General features: G+C 36.4%; 2 protein-coding genes and 1 pseudogene across 4 annotated transcripts; 2 read left to right on the forward strand and 1 right to left on the reverse strand.

Annotated features, from left to right (window-relative positions):
- Window positions 1-481: 481 nt before the first annotated feature.
- Window positions 482-2,623, forward strand: LOC113095910 (DEP domain-containing mTOR-interacting protein-like; annotated as a pseudogene).
- A 1,092-nt stretch (window positions 2,624-3,715) lies between these two features.
- Window positions 3,716-9,317, forward strand: LOC113095884 (activity-dependent neuroprotector homeobox protein-like). Of its 3 annotated transcripts, none has more exons than XM_026261196.1 (4): window positions 3,716-4,087; window positions 5,860-5,972; window positions 6,108-6,197; window positions 6,295-9,317. In XM_026261196.1, the coding sequence occupies exons 2-4, from the start codon at window positions 5,865-5,867 to the stop codon at window positions 8,992-8,994; spliced, it is 2,898 nt and encodes a 965-aa protein (XP_026116981.1). In that variant the 5' UTR covers window positions 3,716-4,087; window positions 5,860-5,864; the 3' UTR covers window positions 8,995-9,317. The 3 variants fall into 3 exon arrangements, with proteins under 3 accessions (XP_026116981.1, XP_026116984.1, XP_026116983.1); XM_026261199.1 differs by having other exon boundaries at window positions 5,863-5,972; XM_026261198.1 differs by having other exon boundaries at window positions 3,716-4,083.
- A 2,232-nt stretch (window positions 9,318-11,549) lies between these two features.
- LOC113095918 (GATA-binding factor 1-B) lies at window positions 11,550-16,529 on the reverse strand. The gene is made up of 6 exons (XM_026261256.1): window positions 16,378-16,529; window positions 14,320-14,527; window positions 13,283-13,774; window positions 13,055-13,200; window positions 12,246-12,371; window positions 11,550-12,171 (listed from the first exon to the last, which is right to left on the reverse strand). The coding sequence occupies exons 2-6, from the start codon at window positions 14,525-14,527 to the stop codon at window positions 11,887-11,889; spliced, it is 1,257 nt and encodes a 418-aa protein (XP_026117041.1). The 5' UTR covers window positions 16,378-16,529; the 3' UTR covers window positions 11,550-11,886.
- Window positions 16,530-23,616: the final 7,087 nt, after the last annotated feature.

The raw sequence follows: 23,616 nt of genomic DNA on the forward strand, positions 1-23,616 counted from the left end.
AGTAAATACATTTCTAATGTTACAAAAAAAAAAGATAATTATATTTCAAATAAATGCTGTTGTTTTTGAACTTTATATTCATCAAAGAAACCTGAAATAAATTTATAATGGCTTTCACAAACTATTAAGCAATGTTTTCAACATTACTAAGAAATATTTATTGTACACCAAAGCAGCATATTAAAATGACTTCAGAAAATTTTATTTGGTCATCATCACATGAATAAATTACAAACACCACAAGAAAACAGTTATTTTAAATAGTAATAATTGTAATAATAATAATTTCACAATATTAATGTTTTTACTGTACCTTGGTGCATATGAGACTTCTTTCAAAACCCAAACTTTTGAACGGTAGTGTATTTGTAAATGTAGAAATTAACATTTACCTACAGTCATAAATTCTGTAGAAGTATTTTCATTATTAGTTTATTATTAGTCTCTTTCAAACATGTTTTTCAGAATTCATGCACCAAAAATGTATCTGTTGCTTTTTAAAAGTCTGATTACAAGCAGAGACTCCATCTTACAGCTGAGACAGCAAAAGGGAGTGGCTTATGAACATTCTTTCCCTGGTTACATGTTAATTGATTGGCTGTTACAGAACAGGTAAATAGAGAGTCGACAGCAATTACTAGATCTCTGCAATTCCCTACTAGAGCATGGTATCATTCAGCATAGTAAGAGTAAAATAGTGTGTGTTTTATTTCACCATTTACCAGGTCTAAATGCACTACCTATTCATTTAATCTAATGCAACATACCCGTGCATAAAGCGATGACCTCTTCAGGTAACATTATATCTGCAGTGAATTTTCTATTTCAAGTTTTGTCTTGCTGTTTCACTCTGCAGTCTCTCAGAAGCACCACTTCTTTGACAGTGGGCTGCTGTATCAATTCTGCATTAACTTTCGCTGGTGGCGCTGTCTTTCTGAACTGTTGCATGAGACAGAATGAAGAGGTTTAATGTAAAACACACCAAAGCCAATAAGACCAGGCTGACAGCCTCTTCACACTGCACAAAACTCTTCCATGTGAGGACATCAGTTACTTTTTATCTAGCTAAATCATCTCAAATACAACAAATATATTTCAGTGCTGGTGTGTTAGAGCTTGAGATGGTGCTTAGGCGAATGGCCCAATTAAGACAGAGGTCAGCCCCTCTGGAGTAATAAAGCAAGGTGAGGTTAAGTGCCTTGCTCAAAGCACAGCATAATGAGCTCAGTAACTCACCCATACATGTAACCTGCAACCTTTGTTTCAGCAACCCAGATCCTTAACTTAGGGTTTCTCATTATTTAATGTTTCACCAAAGGCCCCTTTCATAACCCCAACTATTCATGGATCCCCTGACATGACAAAACTTAATACAAGAGCACCATTAGGCCAACATAACCATTTGAGCAAATGACTGATATATATTTGTAAGTACTAATATTATATAACCGGGTCAGTATTATCTTTTTGGAACAAATTTTATTCAACAAAGATGCAGGAAAAGTGACAAAAAAGAAACTGTAAAAAAAATAAATAAATAAAAAACATTAAGCAGCACAATTGTTTCCAACAGTGATAATTATAAGAAATATTACTTGAGCACCCATTAAGCAAATTAGAATGATTTCTGAAGGATCATGTGACACCAAAAACCATAGTAAAGGCTGGTGAAAATTCAGCTTTGCCATCACAGGAATAAATTACATTTCAAAATATAATCAAATAGAAATTTCAAATTTAGCAATTTTTTTTTTTTTTTACAATATTACTGTTTTATTGTAGATTTGATTAAATAAAGTCAGCCATGCTGAGCATAAACCCAAACATTCAAATGGTAGTGTAAACCCATGTATAAACTTTTCTAAATCATAATTCTTATTTCTAATTCCAGCTCAAACAACTTAAGATTTAAAAGTGCCTAAAAATGGATGACGTGGAAGTTTGACCCACCAGCAGCATAGTTCACATGGATACCCATTCACTGCTTCCCTTACCACTGCCCTTGCAATTTGTACAATCCTACATCAGGTTATAGGAAAGCATTTGCATGCTTTTGAAAATCTATTACAGGCATAATCTTTATCTTCCAAAAGAAAAGGCATTCCAAAAGTCTATGCAAAAAATGTAGTGACATAAATCTATCAGTTTCTAATGTAGTGACTGATAAATTGTGTATTATTTTTGACAGTGCTGAAAAAACATGTAACTTGTGAGGACCTGTTATTTCTATCTCTATCTTTAAGTTATGCATACATCATGATTAGCTGGCCACACAAAGAACCTTGAACTACAGATTGTTTATGTGAGTTTTATAATTAAAGATCCTAGGTGATGCCCTAGGCTGGGGCTCTGTAGTATGAGGAAAATCATCTTGTTTCAGGCTGTGGATCCTGGAAGCCCTGCTGTGGCAGCAGGAATTAAGGTGATTATAACATGTAAATACAAACAAAGTTGCTTACACAATGAAAATTTTGAATCCAATATCAGCTCCAATCTTGCTTAGGTACGCTAGTGCCAAGTGAATGGATGCAGTGTGCTTTACCTGGACTATCATACTCTTTCAAAGGTGGTGATGACTGGACCCCATGTTGTTAATTTGGAAGTGATGAAACCAGTGGATTAATTCAGTATAGGTATAATTACATTACATTATATATATATATATATATATATATATATATATATATATATATATATATATAGTAGATTTAGGTGAAGGATGTGCAATATTTTTTCTCCATATACCATGTAAATCTTCCAGTATGTTAACATGATATAATGAAAAATATAAACACAAACACTTATTATATATACGGTATATATAGTTTCATATCTGCTTATAGGGTTGGTTCTCCATTAGAAGAGGTGTAAGCACAATACACTATTTACAGGGACATATTCAATATTACAATATTCAGATTAGTGGTCATCCAATATGTTATCGTCACTAGTTTATCCTTATATTTGTGATGAAATGAAAGTAGCAACAGATTGTTGAGTGAAACAATAATGAAAAAGAAATAAAAGTAGGACAATGATTTGTTTTTATACATTGGTTGTTGATTGGATGGATCATGGAGGCAGATCTGAATGCAAGCTTAAATACGATTCTCCAGGCATGGTTTAAGAACTGAACTAAATGATTAGAGAAGTCTGGCACACATCAGCAGAGAAAAGTGTTACCAGGTCAAACTTAAAAAAATAAATAAAACATTTATTGTGAACATAGACATACACAATAAGATCAATAACATGCGTTTAGAAAATAGGGTGAATTTTAATTTAATGTCAACTTTAAATTATTAGTTTAGGTGCCTTCAATCCTGAATATGTATGAGCAAGTGTGAACATTGAGTGATTCTGAAAACACAGAAACCACTTTGTTTCAAGTTCATGCTCAATTACAGTTACAGCTATTTTAATCATAATTTGTTTTAGTGTTGGGCTGGCAGATATATGACAGTAGTCGTGTATATTTGACCCTACCACCACCATCACCGCTGATGTCTGGACCAGCACTAATCGTAACACTAACACAATATCATACTCTCAGTTGAAGTGTAAACCCTAACGATTATAACTAATTCAAGAACAAAAGCTGCGATTCTTTCGTGAACCAACGACTTGAACATACTTGGTTAGACTTGTGTGGCGGTGATGAATGGTCTCCAGACATCAGTATGGCCCCTTTTCAACTTTTGAACAAATGTCATTTCCGTTTGCAACCGTCCGCCATTTTGAACAGGCTGGGCTGGTGTGAGGAACGGAACAGTGCTGAGAGAAAAAGTCTGTTCTGTGCCCCGTGCTTGTAATGAATTGACATAACAGCCTATCCAAATCTTGCATTAAAGAACAAACCCATGGAGTAGACAGAAGCTGCCCTGTAGTCTGTATAAATCCAGCTGAAGACACATAGTGCGGATTCTCAGGATGAGTTGCCGAAATCCAACGGCGGCAGCGGCGCGAAGGACTGCAGCATCTGCCGAATAAACCTCCATCTGTATCTGGCCTCTCATCCTAACTATTATTTTGGCCTGAAAGCAATTCTCTTGAAGGGAATTCCATGCAAGACTGTGAAGAAAGGCAGGTAATGTGTCTTTAAAAACGTCTGCATTTCTCTCTCTGTCATCGGTGCTTTTGTGTGGAGTTCAGTGAGCACATCAAGTATCCCGTGTGGCTAAGCTAACGTGCTAACTGCATATATGTGCATAGAGTATCAATTGCCTTGTTATCGCTAAACTAAGTTCGTTTTAAAATGAAATTATACATTTCAAGTATTTCCCTCCCATTGGAAAGTTGGTACGTGGTGGGCAGGGCAACGCCAGCGTAACCTGTTAAAATAAAAGGGGTATTTTGTTGAGACCATTAAAAAGGCCTGCTGTGGCCTGTATTGTTGTCTAGTGGAGTGGCATTCATATGATCAGCCTTCCCAGTTGCAGGGATGCATGCATGCGTTTTGTTTCAGGAGTCAGAGTTGTATAATGGAGGTTTGTTTACATTTTGCAAACTCTTTCACACCATTGACCCTAGAGAGCTGGGTGTAGTGTGGTTCATTTAGCATAACTGATCGTCATTGACTTACTGTGTGCCCAAGGATGAGGATGTTAAGTCCAATGACAAGCTGAAAGCACTAACATCACTTTTATAATAACTGTACATTTACATTTAAATGTATTTGTTGTTTACAAAACAGTATTTGGAGTGCACAATGACACTTTAAGATGGGTTTGTACCATAAACTAGAACAGAAGTGAACTGCAGAAAAGATAAGTGAACTTTTTAAAACAGTTGTTTAATGCTTGTGGAAGATGTTTCAGTTGTATTTTTCATTTGGTGAATGTATGCACAATTGCATACTGATTGTTTTTTTAACATGTTTCTTAATTAATTAATGTATTATTAATTAAAAAGTGTAAAATTGTTTAATGGAATAATGGTTTGTTCACCTCAAAAAGAAAATCATGTCTGTCATTTACTCACTCTCATGTTCTTCCAAACCCATAAGACTTTTATGTTTAATTTTTTTTGTATTGTTTTATTTTGTTCGTCCACTGAAAGTCAGTTCACCTGAAACTTAAGAAAAATGCACATACAAAGAGCACAGAAAATATGGTAAAAAGAAGCTCACCTATACTCGATAGACACTTGAGAACAAACCTCACTGGTTCTTGTGGATGCTCAAACATGCTAATATGTCAAGAACAAACCTCATTGGTTTTCATGTTTGAATCAAGGTTCACTTACCATATTTGATGTCTGTTCATCATATAAAGCAATTGTGTCTATTCAGAAGACTTGGATAAACCGTTTGATTGATTTGAGTTACTTTTACAAACTCTTAATTATGATTTTGAAGCATCAAAGTTTTAATATAATGTACTTTCAATAAAGAGACAGAAATCTCAGATTTAAGAAAAATGCCTTTATTCATGTTTCAAAGATGAACAAAAATTTTATTGAATTGGAGCGACATTTAAGTCAGTAAGTGATGATATATCTTATTTTAACTTTTTTTTTTTACTATTCCTTTAAAATTGTTTAATGTGATGTACGCTCTCACGAGGCTAATGAAAGCTGGGGCCCTATATGTTGAAATCACATGACCAGCAGATTACTGCTCATGTTTATCCCTGTAGCCCCTCTGTTTTGAACACTTACACTTGTGGAATAAGTTAATCATGGCTGACTGCAACTAGAGCATTTCTACAATGGTATTAATAACTGAAAACTACTGCTTTTGCATGATACTACATTTATATTGCAAGTGCATAAGTCAAAATTTGTCTGCACAGCATAAATAGTAATCGTTTATTGAAACACTAACAACTGAAAGCTTTACTAAAATCCTTCTTTTCTTAGAAGAGATGTTTCAGCTTCCAGTGAATAACCTCACTCGGCTGAGAAAGGCCAGGAAAAAAGTCAAGAGACTGCTGAGTGACATTGGGCTTGACTACTGCAAAGAGCATGTGGAGGTAACTCTTCTTGAATTATTATTGTGTTTCCAAGTCATATTGAATATCAAATACAACATCATAACACAACTTGTGTGATAATGCATAACTGAAACTTTGCTTCGTTAATGTTATTTTCTGTCCATTTTCCTGTAGGACTACAAAGATCTTAGCCCCAGTGATTCTTACATGAAACAATTTTACCTTGACATTTGTTTGTGGGATCCATCTTGGACAAAGTCACAGGTATGTCGCCCATAGCCACTGCAGCAAAAGTCCTCAAAGCAAAATATTTTGCATTGCGTAAACATTTTGTAATTTGCTTTGTTTTCAAATGTTGCAGGACTACAGAACAAAGCAGTTTTGCTGCTCAGATTGCCCGTTTGCCTCCAAGTACTTCTCTGCCTACAAAAACCACTTCCGCAATGTTCACAGAGAAGACTTTGAGAGCAAGATCCTTCTTAATTGCTCATATTGCACATACAGTGGGAACAAGAGGACACTGGAGACCCATGTCAGGCTCTTCCATATGCCTCACAATATTGTGCGTCAGGGTTTCGCTGGCCCTCACGGAGCACCAATTGGGGTTCGGGACGGTATGCGGGTAGACAAGCCCTTGTTGGGTGATCGAAAGGAGCTCCCGGTGTACTACTGCAAGAAGTGCACCTATCGAGATAGACTGTACAATGTGGTGCGCAGGCATATCTACAGGGAACACTTCCAGCATGTAACTACACCTTACCTGGGAAAAAACTCAGAGAAGCAAGAAAACAGTGTAGAGGCCCCTGGCAACAGTCATGGGATTCACTGCAAGAGCTGCCACTTTACACCTCGTTCTTATGAAGCACTGGTGCAGCACGTCATTGAGTTTCATGAGCGCATTGGCCATCAAGTCACCGCTATGATTGGGCACACCAATGTCATAGTGCAGAGGCCCCAGGCGAACTTAATCCAAAGAGGCGTTGCAATCACTCCTGGTGTGCGTCCTCAAACACCTCAAATGAATCGCTTCAATGTGCCAAAAATGGTGGGGTTACCTGTCGGCAACCATTTCAAGCAAACCCTTGCAGGCAACTCCATGCTTGGTCACCCAGTACGCGTAACACTACCTGATAAAGCTTTTGTTTCTGGTGCGGTCTCTCAGTCACACACAGGAAAACACCTGGGCAGCTTTGGAGTACATGGTGCTACACATCTTAATGCCCAGTCGGCTGCTTTCTCCCCCTCGTTGAAGAGTCTACCTCTCTCTTCATCCGTGCATCCTGCTGCTGCCACGTTGACGTCACTGCAGGCCAAGAAAGCTTCAGCCAATGCTCTGAACACCTCACAAACACAAAAGTGGAAGATTTGCACCATCTGCAATGAACTTTTCCCTGAAAGCACATATAGTGCTCACTTTGAAAAGGAACATCAGGCGGAGAAGGTGAGGGCGATGGCTAAATACATCATGAAAATTCACAACTTTACAAGCAAGTGTCTATACTGTAACCGTTACCTACCGAGCGACTCTTTGTTGAACCATATGCTAGTGCATGGGCTATCGTGCCCCCAGTGCCATTCCACGTTTCACGAAGTTGAGAAAATTGTAGCACACAAACGACTGGCGCACCCCAATGAGCCAGGGGATCCGCCAACTGGTTCTCCTCTTACATTCGATCTCACACTTCAACAGGGAAGCCCCAAAAATGTTCAGCTTATTATAACCACCTACAACATGAAGGAGAACCCTGAAGCCTCTTCAGCTGCCAATCAACCACCACAAAACAGCGCCATGGCAAAGCCTGCAAAGATGGCTACAAAGCAGCCAGATACTCAAAGTGATTCTGTGGTCCGAAACATGTCCCAGTCTTCGGTGTCGCAAAAGAAAGAAGTTGGGAAGACACTCTGCCCGCTATGCTTCACTATTCTCAAAGGTCCCATCTCGGACGCCCTAGCCCATCATTTACGGGATCGTCATCAAGTACTCCAAACGTTGCACCCTGTAGAGAAAAAACTAACTTACAAGTGCATCCACTGCCTGGGAGTGTACACTAGCAACATGACTGCTTCCACGATCACGCTCCATTTGGTGCACTGCCGAGGTGTTTGCCAAACCCCTAAAGGCACCAAGCCCATCACACCTGGACTGCGTTCAACTGGAGCTGGGTCTCTCAAACATGAGTTAGTCACCCCAGATGCATCTGACCCCAAGAGAAGGAAGATGGTGGACCAGTCTAGCTATTACCCTACAGTCTTTGCTGAGAAGCCAGAGGAGCCAGTCGTGTTGGCATTGGATCCGAAAGGTCATGGCGACGAATCCTATGAAGCACGCAAAGCTTTCCTTACAGCTTATTTCAATCGGCATCCCTACCCTTCCCAACGGGAGATCGAGAAACTTGCTGCAAGCCTTTGGTTGTGGAAGTCCGATGTCTCGAGCCATTTTGCCAACCATCGACGCTCATGTGACCGAGACTTTGTCTCCCGCAAACCTGCAGTGTTGCTAGGTTTTAACATGCGGGCCGTAAGCCAGCTCAAGCATGACATGAGCTTTGATACCAGCTGGCTGTTTGAAGTCAACGACGACGAAAAAAGCGGATTCTCAAGGACCTCAAGATTCAGGCTGAAGTCTCCTGTTGGTTTCTCTTCAGACTTCAAGGGGAAAAAGCAGCCATTAAACACTGGACAAAGTAGTCAAAGCAACTGTGCCTTCAAGCCATGCCCTGGATCATCCTCAGAACCTATTGCCATTGACTCTGACAGTGATTCAGAGCCGGAGGTGATGCCTAGTGAAAATCTTAATCAACAAACTGCGGCGTTAAGGCCTTCAGTAGTTCAGTCCCACACAAAAGAGGCATTGCTGCGAGAGAGCTTCCGTTCTGAAAGAGATGTCAGGGGTAGCAGAAGTTCTCCCAGACTTGGGCCAAAAAGTCTAGATGGCTCCGTTTCTAGTTCCAGTCCTGACGAGGCGACCTGGTCAGGCAGCATGCCTTCTGAAGAGAGCCACTGCAGACCAGCAGGACGATTCGATGTAAAGGGGAAGAAGGTTGGGTTGCTTGGTAGATGATGACTTAAAGTGACCGTCCCCTTTCTCTTCTATCTATCCATGCCCAGATTTTGGGTCAGAGCTTTTACCTCACATTTGGCTGACATTTAACGTTATTATATGAACGGAGTAAAACGTGTAAAGTTGGATGAGTTATACAGTTTTACTGAACGTACTGTTTACTCTCAAACAATTCTGCCGTCAGAAAAGCAGAAAAAATAATATACTGTATACTGTTTATTTTGTTCAAACCAATCCATAGTCATTGTTGAGGTTTTTTTTTTTTTTTTTTTGTATACTGTTTTCTGTATTTAATCATTTACTTGTTGGATTTGTAACAAAATTGATAGGTCTATTGTTTTTTTGATCAAATAAAAAAAGTGTAATTTACAGTCAAGTGCTTGGATTTTTTTTTTTGTAAAGAATTCACAATTCAATGATTATTCTTTTATAGTATAAATAAAATTATAACACGCAGACCACTATTTCAGTGGAATGTGAAAGCAGGTGCTGTAATACAAACATGAGCATCAGAGCAATTGGTTGTGTTCAATTAGTATTAGAATCTCATCAAATAAACATTCTCTTATACTATTTATATTGTTTTATATATTTATTTTGCTTTATTTGAGAACTCGATTGTAACCTTTATCTTGACTATTGTACTGACACCACACTGCCCTTAGAGGTCACTGTCTATAAGATCAATGTCATTCATTAATACAGATTATAATTTACACAACGTTTATGGCAACAGCATCTTGCTAAGTCGACTAAAAACTTTCATCTACAAAAGTCCTAAAACCTGTTGATGGTGATGGTTATGGTGATGCTAATGCTAAATGTAGTTTTCGCACTTTTATACAATTTTGAAAGGTATTATGGTGCTATTGCATTCATGGAGGGCATGGTTGCTCAAGATGTTTATAGAAAATATGTAATGTGCACTGATTCAGTAGAATTTTTATAAAACATTTGGTATTTAACATAGGGGTTTTTTATTAGCAAGTGTTGTAGTGAGCAAGGAGAGACCGAGGCACATGGACTGTAACAGATGTTGTTTTGTATTTGCTCGGCTGGTCCTGTGGTTGCTAATCTCTTACAGTCATTTGTCACCATTTCCCCAATACATGGCTGGCCGTCCCAGCCGATAAACTAAGTGAGGACAAAACTAAAAAACTTAATAAATGCCCACCTGCCAGTCACAGTTTGTTAGTTCAACGTTTCAAACATCTTTTATGGAAACACTGTATATTTTAAGTCTGTTTTTATTAATCAAACTCTTAATATTTGCACATCAATGTTTTATGGATATGAAACTGCAAAAGTCTATTCAAGATTGAACGTCTGGCAGTTTGTGCAAGCCTTTGCAAATTGTGGCTTTTCTAAATAACAGGGCAACCAGGGGTCAGGATCAGGTGGTGTCCGCAGATATTCACGATTCCCCTTGAGAAGTGAACCTTCATCTCTTTTGCACATGACTAATGATCAATCATGCAATGATTTGCCCCTTGTATATGCAAGTATGCAAATAATTATGCCGTTTTTGTATTAATGTATCCATAAAATATACGAGTTTATTTTAAGGCTTTGCTGGGGAACAAAAATAGCTTGTGCTTGAGTTATAGTTGCAATTTTCCTCTAAACTGCAAATATACAAAAAAAAAAAAAAAAAAAAAAACAGAAACTAAACAGATTCCATGTTAATGCCAATGCTTTCAGTGTATTAATGATAAATTAATGTTGATTTAAATTTCAGAGATGCTTTTAACATTTTCAGTCTTGTTATTTGGAAGTGGATCGTGTGGTTAAAGGACAGTAAATGTGATTTCTGGAGATGCTGAGGAGTTGAGAATGTTATGAATATGATAAGGTATCACTTTCACAGCAGTCTAAACTGAACTGTCCCAACACCTTGCAGAACGGTTATCGAGTGTAAATGCTAAGTGGTAACAATTGAGTGAATTATTTGTCTTTTTTTGTATGTGTAGGTCACAGAACACACAGGTCAAAGGTCACTGTAGTATGTCCAGGAATTAATTCATATTAAATATGATATAATTAATTTTCACTACTGAAAATACTTAATTAACAGACAAATCCTGTACATACTATGACAGTATGTGTATATGGATACAGTTTGATAGTTTTTCAGTATATCTCGGTTCTTGTGTTCTCTGTGAGAATTCTGTGCAGGTGCATTTATTTTGCCAGCACCTGAACATGCAGTTGCGTTTTGGATACAGATATAACAGTTTTTCCGTCTGAGCTAAATTTAGGACCTGGCTCAAGTGGAACCTTGGTTAAATGTTTTTTCACCCTCCGCCAGCTTTATGGAAAGTGTTTCATTTGCATGTTCATGCTCCAAAAGCAGATCAATTGTCAAAGCCTCTGCAGAGTGAATGAATGGACAATGACACTATTATTGCATGGCTGGAATGACATGAAGTCCAAACCACAAGGTCTAAAACAGTTGGCAATAAATAAAAACCATTACCACATAGAAAAATTGAAAATGGTCACATTAAAGGTGTGTGTGTCTATATACAGTGTGTATATATATATATATATAGTAATTTCTTTCAACCTCAAAACATTTAATTATAAGACATTTATTGAACATCTTAAAAGAACTCTAGTATGATTCTAGCACATACAATAAGCCATAAATCATAAATATTTACATTTGTCATTATAATATAGCTGACAGTTTTAGTTTTACTGTTCTACTATTCAAACTACAAGACAACATCAAATCAGTGACAAGCTGTTAGAATGCGCCTCTTATGGAGCAGCTTTAACGCATTTTCTTTTTACTTAAAAAATGTGATGGAATGCATTTATATAAGAAATGTGTTAACTATAGATACAGCGTAATGTACATGCCTCATTATGGTCCTATACAAATTTCCTTCACACTAGTGTGGGCACCATGCCAGAGTTTGGGTGGTGGGTGTAGGGCAAAGTTGGAGAGGAGTGCAAGCTGGAAGGGGTCAGTAGGTGGGGGGTGTGACTGTAGGACAGGAGGGGTCCTGGATTCAGAGAGTAGTGTCCTACATGCTCATCAGGAGCGCCCATGTGAGACATGTCAGGGTAAACCTCTGAAGCAGCACTCTTTTTGCCCTTCTTGTTTCTATTAGACACCTTGCGATTCCGCGTCTGTATACCGTCCTTCTTCATAGTTAAAGGCCTGTTGACCTGCAGAAAGACATAGCGGAGATTTCAGGTTTGGCATTCCTTCTGATGAATGTAGTATGAATGAGTGAACTCACATTGTGCAGTTTAAAATAGAGGCCGCAGGCATTGCATACAGGCTCGCCGCTGGCATTGCGTCTCCATAGTGTTGTAGTGCTCGTGTGGCAGTTGGCGCACTGCGTTCCAGCACGTTTGCTCACAATCTGACACAGATGCAAAGTGTATTGTCACTAAACTCTATATGAACCCCAGATAATGAATTAATAACTCAATTTAAAGACATTCATGATGAATAAAAAAAATGACAAAACTACTATAAGTAGGCTACAGTATATTCAGCTTTACTTGGATACATACAGTACACAGTAATGCAGTAAATACTATATAGAAAATCTCGGCTATGTTATTTTTAAACCCTTCGAAAATTATTATTTTATTTATTATTATTATAAATATATTATTTCTCAGCGATATATAAAAAGTTGGCTCTTACTTTACTGCATACAGTACATACAGTATGCTCACATAAAGCTATATATATATATATATATGTATATATATATATATATATATATATATATATATATATATATATATATATATATATAAAGTTGGATATATAAGTTTGTTCAACTTTATCTGCAGAAATACAGTATATTTCTGTAAAAGCGATGCATACTATATCAAATCTTATCTGCTTGGTTTCTTATATTGTTGCAAAATGTAAGTTTATTATCATCAACCTTTAATAGGCAACTAAATGCAACTTGGCATGAAGGCATGAATATATTAAAATATAATAAACATTAATAGCATGATTTTCTGAAACAATGTGTACTGTGCAAATGTTATATAAATATATATATTTTTACATAGTTTTACATACCAGCCTCTTTTTTGGTCTGATGAGGGGTCTGTTCTGGCCGTTCATCTTATGGTACAGTCCGCAAGCATTACAGAGGTAGTGGCCCGTCCCATCTCGACGCCACAGAGGGGTGGCAGTGGCACCACAATTTACACATTCACGTGCCTCTGCCAAATTCAGCAGTAATTATTATGCCAAATCATCCATGATTTTAAAATTCTCAATAGATTCTAGAGGAGATTTACATACCTGGTGGCGAAAGTCTCATCTTGTTACAAAGTTTGGGTGAGTATGATGAAGGGCTCATCCAGGGTCCCACGGAAGAATAGAGGGCCGCTGAACTATAGTCTTGTGATGTGGTCATGTACGACCCATATGGACCCAGCATGTGCGAAGAAGGACCATACACACCTCCAGCAGCTGAACTCAGATTGAGAAAGCTGCTTCCGCTTCCACCCATGGGACTCAGACGCTCAGCTTTCAGGACTTCCTGAAGCCTGGGACTTTCTTTCCCATCGTGGCTCGGGGAAGGGAAGCCATCTTTGGGGGAAGTGAAAGATGGGGTAACGCTGTTGGGGTAGATGGACGTGGAGGTGTGAGGGTGTAGAGGCGTCTTTGTGAATGGACTGCTTGCCCAGACAGTGGATGTGGGGTTGTACGAGGAGTTTAGAGAGTGACCACCAGAGTTGTCCAGCCACTGGATGTTTCCCAGAATTGATGGAGAGGAGTAGACTTGGCGAACTATTTCAAATGAATAAAATTAGTAAAAAGCATTAGTATAGCATAGTATTCATGCTTTTAGTGAAAGTGAAATATGTTTTTAACTTTTTGTCTTTCCAGTAACAATTGAACAACACTTGACACCACTGACCTTCGTTGTATGGGCAAAAAACAATGAGACATTGTGTTCCGTGGATTAATGATGACATACTTTTAATTTTTGGATGAGCTACCCCTTTACATTCTTATTAATAAAGGTTCTTAACTGGTATCTATGGTTTGATGAGGAACCTTTAATATCTTTGGAGCCTTTTCATTGCACAAAGGTTCTTCAGACTCTTAAAATTGTTCAACTGTTCATTGCAAGGTTCTTTGGGGAGCCTAAAATGGTTCTTCTATGGCATTACTGTGACAAACCCTTTTTGGAATCTTTATTTACTAAGAATGGTGGTGTGGAACACAGTAAATGGTTGTATGTCTTCATATAAATCCTACTAATCTTTTATTATATTTGCAATGCCATTGTGATGCTAGTGATGCAGAAACTGCAGCAGTGAGGAACTCACCTGGACTGTGTCTGTAAGATGATGAGGCTCGACTCTGTCCGCTCGTGGAATAATATGATGGCAGTAAGTCAGTCTCAGAGTTGGAGTAGAAAGCCTCATCATCTTCGCTGGGTGGCAGTAAACCAGGCTCTGTGGTGTAGTTTGCCAGTGGGTCTGGACTAATCAGGCCGGGGGACAGCCAACGGGACTGCTCGGATGAGTTCTCCATCTTTCATGTGGGAAAAATAAAATTCAGACTTGCATACCATCTATTTACGGTATAGGAAAGATTATTAATTTATTTGAAATTGAGCACATTTTTTAAATGATGATTGCATTTTTAATGTTAACATGTAATAATATAAATGAATGCATTCAGCATTCTATACAAACATTTTTCTCAATTCTTGTTAAATGATCAACTGCCATGAATATGGATGGGAATGCTAACAGATAGCTAGACGGGTATTGTAGACCTCCATGGTCCAAACAATACTTTATTAAGGTATCTAGACAGTACGGCCGGTCACACTTCCCTTTTAAAAGGTTCTCATTTGACTGTAGCAAAAAGTCAGCACTAAAAATACATCAGCATGTACATTCATAACAGCTAGCATTAGCTCACAACAACGTTTACTCCCTTAGGGGAATTGACTATTAAAAGATTAACAGAAAGACCATAGCATTGCATTTGAAAAACAGATTAACTGTTGAACAAGATCAGTATTGATTATATATTTGTCCTGAAAAAAAAAACAACTTTTATTTTTGCTCTAGAAGCATCAAATTTTATTACATTTAAAACTACGTTTTTTTTTTTATTAGAATGTCAAACAAAATGTAAGCACAGAAAGTAGTGAAAAAAAATAGATCATTATCAGAAACAAATATTATTAAATAAATCATCTTAGAGCTTTAGTCTTTATTGCACTGATAAAGAAAGCCTTTCCACTTTAACTTTCACTGGCACTTTATGCATTCAAGGCATTATGTGTGTTTATTTATGAACTTATTTATTTGATCATTTATTCACTTGAAGTCTAAATTTAAGTTTAATTAAATTAAACACACTCAGACATTGTAACTTAAACTATAACATAAAATATATTCACAAATATTCACATAATCATATTTGACAAAGGGATATAATGGAAGAAATTACTGTTGAGTAATCTAGTTGAGTAATTATGAATAGCATCCTATTCTCCTGATAACTGTAGCTTATCATTATAAGTCTGTAATGAATGCACATACTGAAAATGTCAGATAAAATTCAGTCCATTTTCTGCATATTAGCATAATGCTGTGCAATCAGTTGAACAATGTTGAACAAAAATTGAATCAAAGTGTGAATGAGCCGTTTCAACTGTGAAGGCACTGGCAGTTACGTGTACTTTGGAGAAATATGCGTTTGCTTTTAAAGTAGTTCTATTAGTTTAATATTAATACCCTTAAAATGTTATATATAAAATTTGTATTTTAATAATAGCAATACTATGTTACTATCATTATTTTTATTTTAATATGTATATTAAAACAATTACAATACATGTACAAAGTAATAAAGTAATAAAATGGAGAAAAACATAATTGGTATATTTTTACTAAAAAGTAACAACTGATTCTGGTCACATTTTTCATTTTCTTTGTACTAAATTATTGTTGCAGTATAGTCTCTTAAATATAATAAGCAGTAACTTGCTCATTGAATGATCTTCAACACTGTTTTAAAATGTGCTGGTTATAATAGCAAATAATAATTGCCCATTTATATGTATTCAATTTTATAAAATATATTGCAAACAGTACACACATTTATTTATTGATTTATATGTTAATTGATGGATTAAATTGTTTTCCTTTTAGGCTGTCTGGACACTAAGATCTAGACCATAACAAAACTTACAAACATAAAACTACACATCAGAAGTATATGAAATATTTGGCAAATATCAAAGTATTAAATCCATTTAAAGAAATACTCTCTTCTTAATCTAAACACAAAAAATATATTTGTGAGTACAAAGCCAGGTGATGTGTTGTGAGACACTTTTTCTGGCACTGTATGGAAGAACTTACCTACAAGTGATGTATTGAGTCTCTTGTTTATCAGGTGAGTGGATTCACACCACTGCACAGATCATGCAGGACGTCTGAGGAAAGACAGCGTAGTCTGGTCCTCTGCTCGCTTGCTTATCTCCCTCAGTCTTTGGGAACTAGTTAACTTCATTTGAAATTGTAGGGCACCAATGGGTGGGGTTGGGGTACTTTTTTGGACACTCCTACCACACGGCCATGCTTAGAGTTTTGAATATTACATGACAGATCTCTGGCTGACACAGCGACTACGTATAGATGAGTTTAACAATGATGGTTTGTACAAATATTCTTAATCATTATGATTGGCAAAAACATGATTTTGAACACAAAATATCACATATCCTATATTTCCTGTTCAGATCTCACAATCTCACAACTTTCAATCAGTTATTCAGCTTTCTGGTTCACAAAAACACCTGTAACATTTTAGCAAGACAGCTTTTAAAAGATATACAAAGATATAATTAACATTTGATTTATATTTCAAATGTGTCCAGGAGTAAATGTGACCAGTTATAAGAAATCCTTATACTGTAGAGGTTATATAAAATGAACTGGTGTGTACATAAATACAGATAAAGAGGCAAATCCAACAGTGCATTGTCTGAGAAAATCCCACAAAGAATATGAGAAACCCTAGTTTACAACAACCATAAAAGTATCATTCATATGATTCAAGCACAATGATAAAGGTGCAGTTCTGTGAAAAATAATAAAATAATAATCATAGAGCAAGCAAGTTTTCTTTTGGCACACATACAATAAATATAGAAATAAAAAGAGCACAAATGAGTAACAAAGACTATTTCAAATGGAAACGGTGACTATGAACAAAGCAAATGAAAATGCAAAAGCACTTTTCCCTGGTGCAGCTCAGAACAGTAATGCAAATCAACTCAAACGCTGCAATCATGGTCAGAGATACGGACGCAGAACGGCCTGTCTGAGCACAGGACTTAGACTGTCACTGTCATTTGACAGTCAAAACACTTTCAACTTCCCTCCACCATTGTGCATTTATCATTTTCAGGGAAACTGGGAAGAGATCCAGAGAAGCAAATCCTTCAACAAGGGACGGGTTATTGATTTACATATGGCTCAATTTTAGAACTTCAGGATGTAGGCCAATACACTGCTGCATCAAAAAAAAAAAAAAAAATTATTCCATTATTCCTAAGTGTACATTCCAAACAACTGACTTTTTTTTTCCTAAGTGGAACCCAAAGGAACTTGTTTTACATGTAATAAAAGTGGATATTGACTATATAGGGGGATCAAGCTGCATAAAGGCACATAGCAACATAAAGCATCACAAAAGTTGTCCATACGACTTATGCACAGGTTTTGTATGAGAAACAGGCTCAAATTCTAATCATCATTCATTGAATTTTCTATGGAGGAGAGTAGAGTAGCTTGCACATTCTGTTTAAGTTAACTAGCATTTCAAAAACAGACAAATAAATACATGTTGTAAAGTTACATTATTTGTGGTGATAAGGCATTATCCATTGTTATATATAAAAATAATTTAATTATCCATTTTTGGGTTGAAGTGAAAATGTGTAGAATTTAAAATGCTTGTAAAAGCTTGGACCTTAAAAAATAAAAACTAAAAAATAGAAAGAAGTCTCTGAAGAGAGGCAGCGTTGAGGGATGTGGCTGGTGGCTGTGTGCGTGGCTGCTGAACTGTGATAAGAGGTTATCAAGATTGGAGTGGGAGGCTGGGGAATCGTAAGCCATGACACTACATGAACAAACTCACAGGAACAGTGACACCCTACAGTGGTAGTCAAGACAACTCTTTTTTACACTCACATACAACATACACTTTACTCGGTTATTTAAATGAGGACACACTTTAGATGTCTATATGAAGCTTATTAATATGACACATAGTCTAACCAAGCCTAAATCAAGAAATGTTTCTCATTGTTTTAAACACACACATGCATACAAATATATAAAAAATAAAACTAAAGTTATAAAAAGCATAAATAACAAATAAATTATATACTGTTCAGAAGTTTGGGGTAATGTTTTTAACCATATTTTTTATATGAAAGACTAAAAAAAACAGTTTCTGATTGTATGTATATATCTACACTACACAGTACTAAACGTTCTACAAAAAAAAAAAAGAAAGAAAAAAAAGAAGTCTTGCCATGCTCACCAAGGCTGCATTTATGTGCTTAAGAATACAGTAAAAACAGTAATGTTATGAAAAATTTCTAAAATTTAAAATAAAATTTTTTTAATTGAATATACTGTATTTGATATATATATATATATATATATATATATATATATATATATATATATATATATATATATATATATATATATATACAGTATGTATATATTCCTGTGACGTGAAGCTGAATTTTCAGCAGCCATTACTCATGATTCAGAAATCATTCTAATATGCTGATATGCTGTTCAAGAAACATTTCTTATTATTATCAATGGTGAAAACATTTCTGCTACTTTTTTGTGGAAACTGTGATATGTTTTTCAGGATTCTTTGAAAATGGACAAGAACAACATTTATTTGAAATAAAAATCTTTAATGACATTATGAATGTCTTTAGTGTGACTTTTGATCAATTTAACATGACCTTGCTAAATATAAACAGACTCCGTTATATATGTTTAAAAATATTGCATTGCATTGGTCTCTCCATATCTCGAATGAAATAACTCTGTACAACTATGTGCATGTACACTTGTGTTGTGTGCTTGCAACCCAGGGTTTTGTTTAAGGGGCAATGTGACTGACAACAGTGACAGTGCATTTCTGTTAGTACAATGATATCCATTCCTGAAACCAGGAAGCCCTTAGATCCAGGTGCAAGCTACACAATGCCGTGTGGATCCATAAAGATGTTTCAGTTGGTGATTGACACAAGATTCTGTGGGAACTGTTACTGATCAGGGTGGTGTGGGGGCCAGAGCAGAAAGAGTTTTGGGGCAGTTGTGGGTTCTTGTGGCATGGTTCCAGTTCCAAGGAAAGAAACTTCCATGAAAGCAGGCCCTTATCTCTGCCTCACACAGCCAGCTGAGCGACTCCGTGTCATGAGGCTACAGCTCAAAGGACCGCCTCTCTCTTTCTGCCTTGACTTCATATTTTTATTTATATCCAAAGTTAGAATGAATTTGCTTTAGGTCGTCCACATTTGTAAGTGGTATTGCCAATGAGTAGCTTCATTCCCAAATAATTACATATCTCATCCTCAAGACTCTGTATAAAATCATTTCTAGTCAAAAGTCTTATCCCAAAGATAAGTCCGAGTGAGAGGACACAGAATGCTTCTTGTCTATGGGTTGCAGACTGTAAGAGGATATATCACACTGAAATAATTTTTGGTCTGTCCCTCCTCCACACCACTTCATCCACAACATATATAACAATAAAGCTGTTAATTCATGACGCAAATTTGTAGGCATATTCACCATCCTTTCCTAAGGGGAATTTCTCATTTGTGTTTAGAATATTGGTTTTCATGAATAACAAGAAAGAAACTACAGTGGTTGTCCGATTCTTCAGGTATGTAATCTCACATCCTTGTGGAAGTTGCAGTTAATCGCTAACAATGTTTAAAAAGTTTGAGGCCGAAAAAAGGCTCTTATGATCACCAAGGCTGCATTTATTTAATCCAATATACTCTTATTTTTTAAAAACCCATTAGAAATCCATGGATGGGTTCCTTCAGAGGTAGTATACATGTAACACTTAAATATAATTCATAGAGAGAGTGAGGAATGGCATGCAAGACAGAGGTGGAATACTAAACTTTCAAAGAAGAGGATGTGTACCTGACCTCAAAGCCACAGCTCCCATAAGTAATAGTGTGACTCAAAGGTACCAGCTAAGTTTGTCTGTGTTTTTGTGAGGTAAATTAGTCGAAACCACGTTTCAGTTATGGAGAACTGGTCTCAATCTTCACTGTTACACTGTTACAGTTTTGGCCTCCACACCCTTAACTGACATAGAACGAGACACCTCCCATGTGAGGACTTCACATATAGCGGCTTCTGCCAAGTGTTTGCTATGTTTTGTACTTTGAAAGCCAAAGGAATTATGAAAAGATACCCTTACAAAACAGAACTTGTATCACATGGCTACACTGCTGTACTTATACATAGAATATGGTAGTTAATACATGTATGGTATTGTATATGGTTCTCCAAGAGCATGTATACAGGGAACAAACAACATCAATTTTGGCCTACTTCAAAAATGAAGAGCAATGCTATATGTCGACTTGTATTTTCAAATATCAGATCATAGGATTGCAATTGCAATAGGCTACATTTTTGTTAGCCGACAGCATGCTTAGTTTGGCAGGGTGTTTGTTTACCTTTCACTGCGAAGGTGGTTAACCGTTACCTATTTTGCCATGTTTTCTTATGGATCCGTGATACGAACAGGACATTACAGTCTGAAATACAGAACGAAGAAGTGATGAGCGAGATGAGTTCCTTCATGACCTCTTTTCATTGAATACAGCTTTGGTTATTTTTATCATGACACAGTGGAGCACACGCAAACCACACTTGAAAGTCACTCTTATCGGAAACTCTTGGTGAGTGTCTGTCTTAGAAAGTATTGATAGTATTACCAGTGAAGCATGTACATGTAGACCCATGTGCAATTCACATAAAAGGCATTATGAACAACTTTTCCGGTCACCTATTATAGTCCAGAATAGCTCCTTTTGCAAGAACAACAAACACATTAAAGGGTTAGTTCACCCACAAATGTAAATTAGGCCATAAATGACTCACCCTCAAGGCATCCTAGGTGAGTATGACTTTCTTCTTTCAAATGAATCCAGTCGGCGCTATATAAAAAATTGTCTTTGATCTTTCAAATCAGCCTGGAGCTGCTTCCGTGTACAACTGTTGGAGCAAGCTAAATTAAAGTGATTATTATGTTTTGAATATGGATTTTTTTTTTTTTACAAAATGCATCGATTCGCTACAGGAGGCCTTTATTCACCTCCCCCGATCCTTGTGAGACACTTTTTTTAAAGGATGGGCGCTTTCTATTTCACTTCTTTTGAAGTGATGCACTGCAGCAGTGCCATGAAACAGCTTGAAAGATCAAAGATAATTTTTAATATAACTCTGACTGGATTCATCTGAAAGAAGGAAGTCATATACATCTAGGATGCCTTGAGGGTGAGTCATTTATGGCCTAATTTTCATTTTTGGGTGAACTACCCCTTTAATGCTAGCATTCAAATGTCTGGTATGACTATGACTGGTATCACTATCAATTTAATTTTGATGTTTCTGAAAGAGTGTGATACGTTTATTCAACAAGGTTGCATAATATTGATTTTTAAATACTGTAAATAGAGCTCCCTCACATATAGCAGCTTCTGCCAAGTGTTTGCCTCTATATTTTGTACTTTGAAAGCCAAATGAATGATGAAAAGATACCCTAACAAAACAGTACTAGTATCACATGGCTACACTGCTGTACTTTTATATAGAATATAAATAAATAAATGTTAATGTTTAAAAAAAAATAATAATAATAAATAAATATTATATAAAACCGTTATTTTTTATTTGATTTTTTTATTTAACCTATTAGTGTTTTTGATTGTATTTTGATCAATTAAATACATTTATTTTAAAAATGTTTCAAAAATGATTGCAAACTTTTGAATACCAGTGTTTGTGTGTGACCCGAAAACAAAAAACAATGCACTGTTAAACAAAAACAAGGAAGTACAGAAAAAAAAAAACTAAAGTTTGGCATATTTGGTTCTGTAACTCAATGGTAATGCCCTGTAGTTAGTTAAAACCCTCTTAAATGATAGAAATATTAAAGAAATAATTCTTGAACTAAAATAACAAAAGCACAAATATATAGTAATTCATATATACATCTTCATTTGTATGCTGATCTATAAGAGTTTGGGATGTTTAATATTAGGATATGAATCCTCCACCATGGTCCCTCCCTGCAACATCAAGCCCCGCCCCCTAACTAAAGAAATCACTATTGATAAAAGATCAGTGCTTCTTCAAGTGAGATACATTTACACCCCTTAATGTTAAACCAAGTTTTTAAAAATAAAAGCAATCTTAAAAAATAATTGACTTCATGTCATACACAGGATCCACAGAGTGTTTTCATCACAATAACATGGGTTACATCTCAACTGACTCAATAGGGCTCTGCAAACTGTGTCATGCAATACTCAGCTGTTTTTGCACCAGATCTGGGACACTGCAGGAACAGAGAGGTTTTACTCCCTGGGTACCATACCTGGGTATATAGTGGAGCTCACTGCTGCCTCCTAGTGTTTGATGTTACCTCGTCCATATCATCTCCTCTGATGCACTGGAAGTCTGGCAGAAAGAGTTCCTTGTGTAGGCATTCCCTTTAATAGTGCTTGGCAATAAAATTGACTTGGATTATTTCCAGAGGTTAGCCATCACAATTGAATTACGAGCTATAAGATCCAGTGACTTTGCTTAATAACTGATAGCTGGATTTGATTGACAGGTGTCCCTAACAAGGCCCAGCAGTGGTGCAGTGAAACCAGAGCTGAATATTTAGAATTTAGTGCCAAAGAAGACAGAGCAGCTTTGCAGTGTGGGAGTTCAAGCATTCTGTTTAACCAAGACTAAATCAGGATTCTTCTTCAGAATGACAACTACAGTGCATGATTATAATAAACAATGTTTTTTTTTATTAGTGTGGAGGCTAATATAGTTCAGTTCTTATTCTTGGTGTGAATGGGCCTTTAATCATGGAATCAGTCTTTTCACTGATGAAAGGTTTCAAATTTCAAATCGACTACTACACTTTTCATCTACTAAAATAAACCATTTTAGTCTGTGTAAAATTAATGACATAAACATGATTTGAAGAATATTTTCATTAAAACCAAATTAAATAATACAATAACGCTGATCTTGTTTGATGCGTGTAAAAGACTTTTATATGAAACTAAAACCGCATTAACGGTGTCATATGAATACAATGCTGGGACATCAGTCCTTTATTTCAGCAGAAATATCTCCATATTAAATGCAAACGAGTTAACCGCCTTGTCCATTTAGCTTTCTGAAAAGAGCATAATCAAATATAGCTACTCAACTGGACTACATTTCTGGAAGACACTAGGGGTGGAACGAACTCTCAAGATGTGCTACATGAAACTAAAAGAAATTGGTCGAAATTATTCAGGGAGACGG

Source organism: Carassius auratus, unplaced genomic scaffold (assembly GCF_003368295.1).
Source record: "Carassius auratus strain Wakin unplaced genomic scaffold, ASM336829v1 scaf_tig00215808, whole genome shotgun sequence".
Lineage (NCBI taxonomy): Eukaryota > Metazoa > Chordata > Actinopteri > Cypriniformes > Cyprinidae > Carassius > Carassius auratus.

Coding starts and splice junctions, on each gene's coding strand:
- LOC113095884 (XM_026261196.1), top strand. CDS start 5,865: ATGTTTCAGCTTCCAGTGAATAACCTCACTCGGCTGAGAAAGGCCAGG. Junction 5,973..6,107: donor ACTGCAAAGAGCATGTGGAG/GTAACTCTTCTT, acceptor ATTTTCCTGTAG/GACTACAAAGATCTTAGCCC. Junction 6,198..6,294: donor CATCTTGGACAAAGTCACAG/GTATGTCGCCCA, acceptor CAAATGTTGCAG/GACTACAGAACAAAGCAGTT.
- LOC113095918 (XM_026261256.1), bottom strand. CDS start 14,527: ATGGAGAACTCATCCGAGCAGTCCCGTTGGCTGTCCCCCGGCCTGATT. Junction 13,201..13,282: donor GATGAGACTTTCGCCACCAG/GTATGTAAATCT, acceptor TGAATTTGGCAG/AGGCACGTGAATGTGTAAAT. Junction 12,172..12,245: donor TCTATTTTAAACTGCACAAT/GTGAGTTCACTC, acceptor GTCTTTCTGCAG/GTCAACAGGCCTTTAACTAT.